The following is a 12692-nucleotide window of genomic DNA, read 5'->3' on the forward strand; positions in this document are numbered from 1 at the left end:
GGGAAGGTGAAGAGGGAGAAGGAAGGGTGGGAGGGGCAGATTGAGGCCACAATGGTGAGGGAGTGGGGCAGGGGCAGGGGTAAATGGGGTCTTGGGGCCAGGGTGAGTTGTGAGACAGAGCTGCAGGGCATGGGGGAGGGCAACGCTCCCCACCACTGCACACACCCCTGGGGGAGGCATGCAAGGCATGTACCCCCTTATTGCGCGGAGTGGAGGTAGACTGCTCACTGCAGGCTGGGGCTTTGCACCCTGCTGTCTTTGTCCTGGGAGCCACACACTAGCTGAGCCACATCCCCTGCCTGCCTGGCAGTGGGAGACGCAACATGGCATCACACGGCTCCCAGGGCAAAGGCAGCAGGGCACAGTGCCCCGGCCCTCAGCAGGCAGCCTGCCTCCACTACACGCACAAGTCCAAGAGGCATTGCCCCCCATGCCTCCCCTGGGGGTGCACACAGCAGCAGGGAGCCTCCCCCCATACCCCTGTGCCCCTAGACAAGCTGCCTGCAGTCCGTCCCATGACCCACCCTGGCCCCAGGGCTGCATTCACCCCAGGACCTGCCCCTGGCCCTGCCCCACTCCCTCCCTTGCCATGGGAGCCTCAATCTGCATCCCCGAACCCTTCCCTCTCCCCCTGCCCTTCCCCCTCCACATACTTACCAGCGTGGCACTACTCAGCATGCAGGCTGTGGCTGCTTGTATGAGTCTGTGTCTGCGTGCACACACTCCTTCCTCCTGCTGCAGCTGTCCAGAGCCTGTGCCTGGGCTGCCGTGCAGTCCTCTGCACTGCCACTGCTGCCCCACTGCGTGGCCTGGCAGTGGCAGAGTGGAGCCCAAGCATGGGCTCCAAAACCATGATTAACATGTTTAAAAAATTAATGCAAGAACCAATTAATGCATTAATCATGCACGTTAACTGTGATTAGTTGACAGCCCTAAAATTAATAAAAAATGGAACTTCTGGTATATGACAAAAATTCTCATTGCTTGTGTAGGCAATCAGAAATCAAATTAGTTTGCTAACTGTACTACCACATTGCCAATAGAAGACTGAAGTGCAGAGACAGATAATGAATCTGTGTATCTAGCTGGAAATCCATGGGATTTTGGTCCTGATTTCATTTGGAGGGTGGGTAAGGGATACCTCTGACTCCCTAAATGGCTCGTGAGATTATAGAAAACTGTTCATCTTCCATGTGTTTTTCCATAGAAAGGAAATTAGAATTTCTTAGGTATCAATGACTTGTAGGAAGGAGTTTATATAAATGTAGCTAGAGACTGTTGGCCCTAGCAGCCTTTTGGTACATAGACTCTTCCTGAAAGGCATGTCTAGTGTTCTAATATGCAATTAAAGATACCACCTTATTTATTTACTGAGGAGCAACCAAAAGATATACTGGGTGCTTCACAGCAGAAATCAGAATCTCAGTTTTACACCTGGAAGAACAACTGAGGGCAAAAATAGTCAAGAGGGATGGGGAAAAACAGGTTATACTGCTGTGCTCATATGGACTGTGTTCTTCATTGACTGAACATCTTGGTGTTTCTTTATACCAAGGAATATCCAGATTTGAAGAGCAAATACTATTGATTCACTCACTGTAGGCAGCAAGTGAAAGCTCCATCTCATGATTAACTGAAAATTGTCATTGATAAGTCAGCAAGTTTCAGTAATTTTCCTGAGAGACGAATAAGTAACTGAATGGAATTAAAATAAAAGTATTATTTTCCTCTGAGGAGGTGAGGAATGAGGCTTTTCTCACTTTTCATTTAATCTCTGCTTTTGAATATTAGAACTGTGTGCATGAGTGCATAGTAAGTTGGACCACTAGTCCTTCTGCTTTAAGTGACTGGTGGAATGGAGGCCTGACTTGCTTCAGTGTTGTCAGTGGGAGCAGCACTGGGAATTTACACATTTACATATACTTATAAAGGAGGGGTACATCTTGATGTACTCACACTTCATGCCAGATGCCTGGGAGAACTGCAAGATGAAGTGGATTGTCTTAAGTTTAGCATTAGCCTTGGTTTGGCATCTCTTGTATTCATAAACGTTGGTATTTGACCTAATGTTCTTTCAGCCTTTCCATATCTTACAAAAAGATGAATAGGAAATATTACTTTGAAAACACTCTTTCTGAAAGGATTGTTCCTTTTTTTCTTCTGTTATCTATGCACAGGATATGTGATAGGATGTGTCCAATGGCATTCAGCACATACTGAGTATTTGCAAGTACTTGATCTATGATCAGGTCGCATTTTAGCTTGCCATTCAGCTGATAATCATTCTTTAATTACTGGACTGTTTCTGCTGTGTTTCAAAGGGCAAGGGTATTTGTTGCCAACTGCACTTCATACTAAAGAACTTGAAAAGACTTTTTTTTGTAATGCAAGATATCTCTCAAAAGAGATTATATAACTTCCCTTGACACCTCGTACTTCAAACAGAAGAATTGCTTCCATGCTGGAAGCTAGCCAGATTGCTAAATTGAAACGTTCTCTGTGTAATAAATTTTACCTAAGAGAATAAAAGATAGGCATATGAGGCTTCAATATACAGACATTTGAACTGTATTTTTCCGTAAATAATAAGTAATATTTCCTCTTGAAGGCAACTACTCCTATAATTTGAACTTTAAACAAATAGCCAAAATCCCTTTTTTCCTTGACTGTAAGTATGCTGTCCATAGTAGCTAAGTGAGCACATTTCAAAGAACAGTAAATAATTTGAGCATCATGTAGCTAATGAATTTAAATGAGCACATGCCCTATAAATTATCCCTAGCATCCAAGAAAATTTTAACATGCAGCATTGCAGTACAGATTACACAGATAGAACCAGGGGTTTTTTTGCTGGTGTAACTCCACTGAAAGCGAATAGAGGTTTGTTAGTAAAGAATTCAGTGTATAATCTTTTAAAGCCCATGAGAAATTCTGGTAATTCTGAAACAAAACAACCATATAATGTTTCAGGGGGTATTCTGTGCAGAGCAGTGTTAGAATGATACATGCTTGTGGTTTTCTGCTTCCACCCAGAGCACAGTAAATTGTTTGAATTTTTCATGTAGCTTATTATTTGAGTAAAGGTCAAATGTAGTTGTAGAAATCCATGTAGACTTTAGGCACAATGCTTCACATTAAGACCTGCATGCAAGCTGCCTTAAAGAGACAGCAGCCTGCAAGGCTCTTTAACCAGAAAAGGTGCTTTTCTTTTTAAAGCTTTCACCTTAATATAAAAGAAAGAAAGGCAAAAAAAGCCTCCCTTCAGATGCATGGTTAAGAAGCTTAAATCTTTAAAAAAAAACCTGAAGAGTTTGCTATGCCAGTTCTTTTAATAATGTTATCGTTTCCCTGCAGGCAGTGCCTAAATAGTATTGTATTCCTATCGCTTTAAAATAATGAAAATAAAAATCATAGTCTTTCTGTGGAATTCTGTATACTTCTTGACACTGTCTGTGCTCATTTTTCAAGCAAAATCTTCATCCTCCTGCATCTGTTCAAGTCCAAACATGCTGTAATCTCTCACTCCACTTAGGCTTTCTGTTTAATCGATAAGAAGACACGTCAACTTGGCTTTTTTATATGTAGGGAGAAATTGATTTCCTTATATCTGCAAAGAGCATAGGATAGGATAATTCCTTAGGTGGCAAATGCAGAAAAGCAAGTGAAGATATAAAGGGTTTTGAAAAAGGTCAGCATAAAATGGAAACCGTGGAAACCTTAGATTTAGCATAAGAACATGATTGAAATAGATGTGCTGATTAAGGCAGATTTTTTCTTTTCATATTATTCACATTTTTGTATAACTTATCAGAAGAATTGATTGCAGTAAACTATTACTGGGTCAGGGAGCTCATGTCTTGCCCAACAGTCAAATCCTACAAACACTGATTACTGGGTGTTGTGTTTAGTACCAGGATCATTCCCACAACAGTAATAAAAACTCAAGGTGATATCCAAAAAGATACCTGAGGTGTTGTAATGATTGTAAGATAAATGCCTGGCCCTCTATGGCAAGGATGCAAGGAAATGGAGTCTGGCAACTATGTTTTCTATATAGTCAATAAGGAGAGCTAAGCACTTCCAAACAGCACACTGAGCAGAGAGCTGTCTACACATAGTCAATAGGAAATGCTGAGCCAGGGGTGTATCTGAGTTCCTGCCTCTCTCTGGAGCTTCAGTGCTTCCACCCAGTCAGGATCTGGAGTTCAGATTCATCCTCCAAAGATAAATGCCTATATGAGCAAGGCTCACTCTTCTTAAAATCCTGTGGAAGGGGGAGGCTACTTCTGCCCAGATTTTGGATAGCTATCTAGGTTAGAGATCTCACCCTGCAAGGCCGAGATCTGGTCTCTAGGCCTTCTTCAGCATCCTATGAGAGTGCCATAATCATCAAGCTATAGAAGAGTCTGTGTAAGGGCTAGACCCCTGGACATCCAGCATAATCCTGAGTGTGATGACCAGAACCCAGGTCTCCCCAGTCTTAGCTCAGATGTTGGTCTGAACTAGTGGTGGCCATACTTTTGGCCCAGCAGGCCGTACTGAGATCAGGCTCTTCACCACCCTACAGCACTGGGATTGGGCCCTGTACCACCCTGCACACCCAAATCAGCATGCAAGGCTATACTATCTGGTTTGCAGGGTACCCCACGTATCTGGAAATTTGGCAGCAGGGTAGTGCCACATTCCCCTGCCACTAAATTTTTAGACCTGTGGGGAGCACAGTGGGCTGAACGACAGCACCAGGAGCCTGACCTAGACTGTGGCCTGGGGGTTGGTCACCCCTGGTTTGAACCATTTCAGGCTGAGGAGGGACTACTGCCCAGGGCTCCCCTTTTTCTGGGCAAGTGCTCTAACAATTAGAAATGGGCAGCCATGCCACAACTGCCTCACCTCTCCCTGTATTTTTTAATTAAAGTGATTATAGCTGCTTTGCTTCTTGCTTGATTCAATACTACTGATGTGAGGTCATGGTACTCGGGGCACACCCAACCAGTCAGGACCCTTGGGAGACACAGGCAGAATTTAGGCACTGCTTTTCCTCACATCTAAATCATGACAGGCAGGTGACACTCACTGCTCAGAGTGGGGCATTTCTGTGCATGGATGAGACTCTATAAATTAATTAATGTAGGCACCTAATCCACTTTGGAGCTGCTGGAGCTGGGATCTCCTGCTTTTTCTGATTTAAACATCTAAAATTAAATAAATACCTTTTCAGGTGCCTCATGTGACTCTCTCAATCTAGCCATAAGTCTTAAGTGTTATCATATTCAGGCCAGATCAGCAGCTAAGACTTAGGTGGGAAAAGTTTGATATCTAAGTGAGTTATTGGGAACTCCCAGTTGCACTAGGAAAAAAATCTGTGTAATGGAGCCCAACTGAGTTAGGGGGAAAATAGGCTTTTATTAGACATTATAATTGCAAATATGAATTTAGTGCAGAGACTATAGCTTGCATACATTTTTTATGAGATTATAATTAGTGCAGTTTTGACCTCCTGCAGGTTCAAGCTTTGGAAATGAAGAGCAAGCTACTCCTAAGGCAGCTGTGCCATCTAAAGACATCCCCAAGGGGACCAGTAGAACTACACTGCAGGGATTAAGCAGCACAGCAACTCCCCGCAGGAGTTTACTTCCAGCGCCGAAAACTACCACAGCACCTGCTGGTAAGTTTTTCAAGCCTGCATTCGAGAGTAATCATCTGCATTAGTCAAGTAACTTATGAATATTATTGCCACACTGCTTTATTACTTACACAGTTAATTTTCATGTGATCCTTGGGTACATTACCAAAACAGATCTGATTTTGATTCTGTTTGCCATGGTCTGTTTAAAGCACAGTCAAAGACCCAGGTCTATGTTCATTTTACAAACTGTGAAGAATGTCTGGAGTTCAAGGCATTTAGTGCTCCTGGCTGTCCATGTCATGGCTTTTGTGTGTATATTGAGTCCCATAAAACAAACTTCTGAAAGCATGACATTAGTCTAGAGGATCAAACTATCCTTTTAGAAGAGAGTACATTGTTAGAGCTACTTTCAAGGATGACAGCATTCCAAGCTCAGGAAATAACAGCACTTTCACTTGAAGAAGGGAAAGGAGACAAGCAAATGAGGTAATAAAGAACTCATTTCAAATCCTTATCTAAACTGTCTTTCAAATCCATGAAGACATGTCTTCAAACATGCCTAAAATAATCCCTGCTATCCTGTAGACCAGTGGTTCTCAACTTTATTAGACTCAAGGCAGCCCTGAAAAATGCCAGCTCTTAGCTCTCTTGCTCACTTTTTGGACTATGGAAAAATAATAAAGCAATTATTCTTCTATTGCAAAGAACTCAGAAAGACCACAGCAGATCAGAATATTTTTGTCATTATGGATTTCTATTTGAAATTTCTGTGTTTATCTTGTGAAACTTGTGTAGGTATTTGCACACCTAACAGTGCTATTGTACAGCACCCTATGGCACCCTTAAAAGGGTCTCATGGCACTCCAGGGGTCTGTGAAAACCCTAAGAGTCACTGCTGCAGATCAAAGTACTCATAGTCCTCTGTTTAAAGGAGTATTTGTTAAAAAGAGCTGAGTCCTCTAAGTCATGCTGCCTCCTTCCTCTGCCTTGCATTTAAATATTGTCTGTGATTGGTAAGGCTTGTGTGTTTTATGCCTGTAAAGCACGTAGCACATAATAGGTGCATTTTCAAATCAGTGATGATGAATGTACTAGCCTCAGTCCAGAAGAATTTCATTAGTGGAAAGCAAATAGGCAGAGTCTCAAGGCCTTTATTTGAGTTTTTTAGTGCCCTTGTGCAAGCAGTGCATATTCTTAAAGTTAATTTCCCTTAAATATGAAAGTGAATTAAATTTTTAATCGTGAATCAAAACACTTGAAGAAGAAATTAGCTACCACTTTAAAAACAATAAGGAAAAGACTTAAGTGTATCTACTGAAGTCTTGGCTGTGATGGAGCATCAATTTGCCAATCCATGAGTTACAGTGAAATGTAAACTGCTTCTGTTTTTTCTAAACTTGAAAGCTTTAATATGGTTATAGAATAAATTGATAAGAATTGCTTTAGGTACATGCAGTCATGTTACTGGAATATTGCTTACTGGGATCAGGCCTTATGACTAATTTCCAAGGCTGAGAACAGGACTTTGACCTGCTGAAAGTAATGGGAATTCTAAACCAAAATAACATCTTTAAAATCTGGCCCTAAAAGAAGATAGAAACCTTGAAAGTGAAGAGGAGGAAGTATATTTTCACAAGGAACATTTTCACTTGCTTGCAGTTGGTTTTTATTTTACTTAACTCATTGCTTATTTAATTTTTTTTCACACTAAGTTGCAATAGACAAAACAATTTTTAGATGAATGCTTCTTTTCTCATGTTTCTTTAAATAGCTCAGCACACAGACTGACATGAAATCCCTTTCTCTGAGGAGTTCTTCTTACTCATGAGACAGTGGGTATGGCCACGTGTGACACTAAAACTGGTTTAAAAGTGGTTTAAACCAGAAGTGGACAAATGTACAAGTTTGTTAAATCAGTTTAAAAGCTGCTTACAGCTAGGGACAAAAGCTACACATAAACCAGTATAAGTGATTGGAAATCTATTCAAACCTGTACTATAACAGAAGTTCAGTGCACATAAACTGCTTCAAAAATAGCTGAACCTAGTTTACAATAAGCCTGGTCAGATATAGTATCACATTTGACTGATTTAGGTTAAATCAGTCTATTGAACTTGTGTCCCAGATCCCCTCCTGACTCAAGTTACCTCACAGTCCTCCAACATCCCAGGGTGCATTGGACCCTGGGCTGTGATGTCTGCTCCAGTAGAACAGGACCAGCCCCTTCCACAGCTGTCACAGCATTGAGGCAGTAAGGCCTCTGCTCCCTAGCCTGCATCCTGCCTCTGCCTGTCAGATGGTGGAATGGGGGACGGGGAGCCCCGGGCCACCCAGTCTGGGTCTCCACAGTGCAGGGGAGGAAACTCCCTAAACCCAGCAAGCCCCTGAGCTGGAAAAGCCCCAGCCCTATCTCCTTATTAGCCACCGGCCTTTCTGACAGGTGGGGGAGGGAGGAATGCACCCCCACAGCACTGGCCCCCACCAGCAGGGGTCTTCATGGCACCAGGAGGAGTCCCTGCAGGGGGTGCTTTTCTGCTTCTTGCAGCACAGTAAGCCAGGCTGAGAGAGCCCCAGCCCCATGCCCTCACCAGCTGACAGCCTGTCTGAGAGGAGGGGGAATGCAGCCCCAGCCTGGCACCAGCCGCCTCCCAGCAAGGGTCTGCACATTGTTGGGGGGGGGTGGGAGAAGAGGAAGCTCACACAGAGGGGCTTTCCCTCCACTTACAGTCCAGTGAGCTGGACTGGGAAGGCCCCAGCTCTGCACCCTTGCCAGCTGCTGGCCTCTCTGAGAGTTGGGGGGCTGGGGACAGTGGGGGGAAACACCCCCTGCCCTGGCCTAGTACTTCCCTTCTCCCCCCAGAAGGGGTCTGCATGGCATGGTAAGGGAAGCCCCCATGGGGGACCTTTTCTCCTGCCCACAGCCTAGCAAGCTGGGCTGGGAAAGCCTACACCATGCTCCTTTGCCAGCTACTGGCCCTTTGCAAGGCTAGGGTAAGGTCATGCTGGGCTGTGGGCAAGGAAAAAGCTCCCCTACAGGGGCTTCACCCTTTGGCGTGCAGTCCCCCGCTGGGGGGTGGGTATGGTGCTGGGCCAGGAGGTGCATTCTCCCAGCTTCCTGGGGAGGCTGGTGGCTGGCAAGGACTCAGGGCTGGGGCTTTCCAGCAGCCCAGCAGGTATGGGCTGCCAATCGGCTGGGTTCAGCAGCCTTTGGCAGTGTCTGTCTATCTGGCATGAGCACCCCCAGGCTCTTGGCTTGGGCCAGTGCGGGGTTCTGCCTGCTTTGGCCACCAGAACGCTGAATGTTCAGTTCAGTTTGCTATCAGTCCAATCTACACAGCTTAGACAATCCTGCAAAGATTGAATCAATTCTGCCTTGGGCTTTTTGAACCTCTGTACTTAGCCTAAAGGTTCAAACGTCTACCTAGAAATCAAGTACTTCTCTGAACCAGTGCACTGTGCACCAGGGTCAATGTTACCCGTGCAAGCCAAGTGTTCCGTGACACCGGTCTTCTTGGTCCTTCAGGCATCGTACGCTGCTTTGTTTCTAAGCCACCCTCCAACTTTTACTGCAACTGGCTGCTCTATGGCAAGAATCCTACTGCCTCCTTTTTTTTCTTTTCCCCTTTGTTGGCACATTTTATCAATGAGCTTCCTTGCATTGCTTATTCCATAAAAGCTCTTTCTAACAACAGCTGTATCCTTACCCCTTAGTCAACCAGGGCCCCTCTTCATGTATCCCCCACCCCTGGGATCCCAAAAATATGGGCCCAGGCATTCTCTTCCCTCCTCCCCCTCCCCACTCCACCACCAGACACCCCAAATCAGGCAAGCAGACTACAGAGTTTGGTTAAGTGCAAGCTACTGAACTTTATTGAATTTGTGTTTGGGTGAAAAGAGAAAGCAGAAAAGTGTCAGCACCCCCAGCCACAGGTTACCTACCCCCTGGAACCTCTAAAGCATGGGTGCAAGCACTTCCATCACAATTCACTCTCTGCCAGGCATGCTGGGTTGGCTTCTCGCTCCCACTTTGTGGTGTCAGAGCCACAGCACTTTAGGGCCTAAAAGTTGACTGCTCTACCTGGCATCCTAGAGCACTGTACCCACGACTATAACTATTGTGGGTTATGATCCATTTCCCAGTCAGTGACATCTAGGTACAGTTCAGTTGTTATGTGTATCCACACCCTAAGGTGCCTGTCAGAGTAAAGATTAGCAATATCTGGCTCATATTTTGTAATTTTCAGGATGAAAATAATCCAAGCCTTTGTAAAGATATCGATGAATTAGAGTAACCCTAACCTCATAATAGTGAACAAATGTACTGAAAGAATAGGCTCAGAGTTTTCAGCATCTTTATCTCAGGTGGTTTTCTTAGAACTAAGAGTGAATTTAGGTTTTCAGCCCGTTAAACATCCTTAGGATGACGTATATATTTATGATGTAATGCAACTAATAGGAAATTACACCACTTAAACTGCACCTGCATTTATTGTACAGACAGTTGTACAATAGTTCTTCTCCAAAGTCAAGATATTTTTAAATGGATCAATATTACTTATGCTAAATAGGAAATAGAGAAGATCCAGGTATTCCTGGATATCACATAGCTCCTGTTTTTCCTTGCTGGCACCCATCACATTGCACTGTAGGAGCAGGGTTAAAGTCCTTACTGGTTTCCCTACTGTCTCAAATCAAAAGAAGAAGATGCCTTGCTGTCTTTCTAGTCCTCCCATCTCTTATTTTCTTGGCCTTTGCTTATGCCATCCCTAAGCCTGGAGATCTGGTATTGTCATTTTACAGGAAATAAAAGAATAAATTGTATTTTTGTCCCACTCTGTAGTTTTCTCTAGTGCCGTGATTTGGTTGAGCTCTCTCTTTAATGACAGCATGATTTAGATGTGCTAGATATTACCCATGATGGCCACACAGGTTTTCTGCTAAAAGCCCCTAAAGTAGAGAATGTTACTAAAATTAGAGTCCCATACATGAAAGCAGGAGAGATGAGGGCACTGCTCTTGTAGTGACTGATAAAAAAGCAAATGAAATGAAAACAAATCATAAGAGGATAAATGTTCCATTTGTCATTTTTGCAACTAAGCATTTTCATTCTGAGAGAAACTAATTTGCCTACAATTAATTTTAATTAAAAAAAAATTAATTGCAATAAAAAGAAACAGTATTAAATAATACCAGAATGAAGCAAAATATTTAATTTTGAGACAAGTGAAATGTTGTGGCCAAGCTCAAACCATGTTCTCAATTTTTCAACCCAAGATCTTTTTTTCATATTATTTTATTTATCTTGGTTCAACCACTAAAAGAGAAAATCAATTTGTCATGCAGCTCTGAGTTGCAATCATCAGGGTCTAGCCCTGGCTAGTGGGGTATCTCTTGATTAAACCAGGTTCCCATGCTTGGAAAGTGTGACAGGTCAAAGACCTTACATCAGTAGCCCTGTTAAAGGAGTTTGGAATTGAAATTACAACCCTGATGCCAGTCTTTAATTTACAGAAATGTGAAAGATCCTCATGTAGATCTTTCTGGCATAAGGATATAGCCCTTAATATGGCTTATTTCAGGGGAAAATATGGACATGCTGGTAGCCCCTATGGAAATGTTCAAGTGCAAGGACATCTAGAGATTTATCTTGTAGGCTGCATGAAGGTGATTTGTCCCTTTCTCTGTGATTTACTGGAGTATTATAAGAAGAAAAATGACTCTTTTGGACCTTAGATTTGGCTTTTACTGGATATTTTCCTTCTTTTCGTAAATGAAAGACTAGAGCTCTTGCTAGTTTTCTGTACCTCTGGAGAAGTAGCTCAGAAAACACAGGGCCACTATAAACCTTGGGATTGATTGAAAAGTTTTTCCCAGCAAAAAAAAAATGTGTTTCATTGTTTTGTCTTGCTACCTCATTATTTTATTATTAGATCCCTGAATGAATTAATCATCTTAGTGTGGTCTCACTCAGAGGGTGCAGTTCCCTCTTTGTGTTACCCAATGATGACCACTGAGCTAGGTGTGGACAGTCAAAAATCCTGACACCGAATCAACTCAATCTTCACAAGTTAGTCTAAACTGTGTAAGTTGAACCAATAAGCAAGTGAACAGACTTTCTCTTTTAATTCCAGAAATGTAGTCACATGCCTATAGTGGCTCAGAAGCCAGGGGGTGCTAGAGCATACCTCCCTGCTTGGCTGGAGTAGACAGCTTGGGCCAAAGCTAACCCACCCACCCTGCAAGGGTGGATTTGCATGGGAGGTGCAAATCATCCTGGGTTGCTAAGGAGTGTGAATTAACTTGAATTTGGAGGGGATCTGGGGCAGAAGTTCAGTAAATTGATTTAAACTAAATCAGTTTAGTCTGATGCTACATCCATCCAGCATGGCCTAAACTGGTTATCTTAAACTTGTTTACACCATTTTGAAAGCAGTTTATGTGCACTGAACTTCTGTTGTGTTACAGATTCGAACCAGTTTCCAATCACTTATACCGGTTTATGTGTAACTTTTGTCCCTAGCCCTGGTGTTTGGATTGTTTATACAGCATATCACAATGTTGCAGCTTCTGATGAACAACAGTCTAACATACTCCTATAATTTTGGCCTGTGTTCTCTTTCCTCTTCTAGACTGTTGTCAACACGTTATCCAGTGATCACTGTTAGTATGCTATATGCACACACAGATAGATCATACATCCAAGTCCAACTTTGGCCTTTCTGTGCCACTCCAGGAGTGCAAAGGGAGCATACACTAGGGCTGTGCGAAGCTTTGGTCCCTGATTCAATTTGGCAGAGATTCAGCCTGATTTGGTGGCCAAATCTCCAAATCTGAATCAAACCGGAGGACCCTTTAATCTCTCTGAATCGAATCAGAATCAGAATCTCTCCGAATTCAGAAAGATTCAGCGATTTGGACATAGATACAGCTTTAAATGTTTTTTCTACATACCTCTAGGTAGCAGGCAGCTCATGAATGCTGCGATGCTGGGGTTCATGGAGTGTCCCACAGAAGTGCAGGGGGTCCCCAGCGTGCTCGGCAGCAGACCCAGAAGTGGCACTTCTAG

General features: G+C 43.4%; 1 protein-coding gene across 2 annotated transcripts in view; it reads left to right on the forward strand.

Annotated features, from left to right (window-relative positions):
- Positions 1–12692, forward strand: part of MTUS2 (microtubule associated tumor suppressor candidate 2) — a 410713-nt gene that overhangs the window by 235486 nt on the left and 162535 nt on the right. For both annotated transcript variants that reach the window (XM_019525083.1, XM_019525084.1), the window contains exon 4: positions 5504–5665. In XM_019525083.1, the coding sequence (XP_019380628.1) occupies positions 5504–5665 (162 nt within the window). The remainder of the gene's footprint in view (positions 1–5503; positions 5666–12692) is intronic.

Source organism: Gavialis gangeticus, unplaced genomic scaffold, assembly GCF_001723915.1.
Source record: "Gavialis gangeticus isolate Ggan-Ray unplaced genomic scaffold, GavGan_comp1, whole genome shotgun sequence".
In the NCBI taxonomy this organism is placed as follows: domain Eukaryota; kingdom Metazoa; phylum Chordata; order Crocodylia; family Gavialidae; genus Gavialis; species Gavialis gangeticus.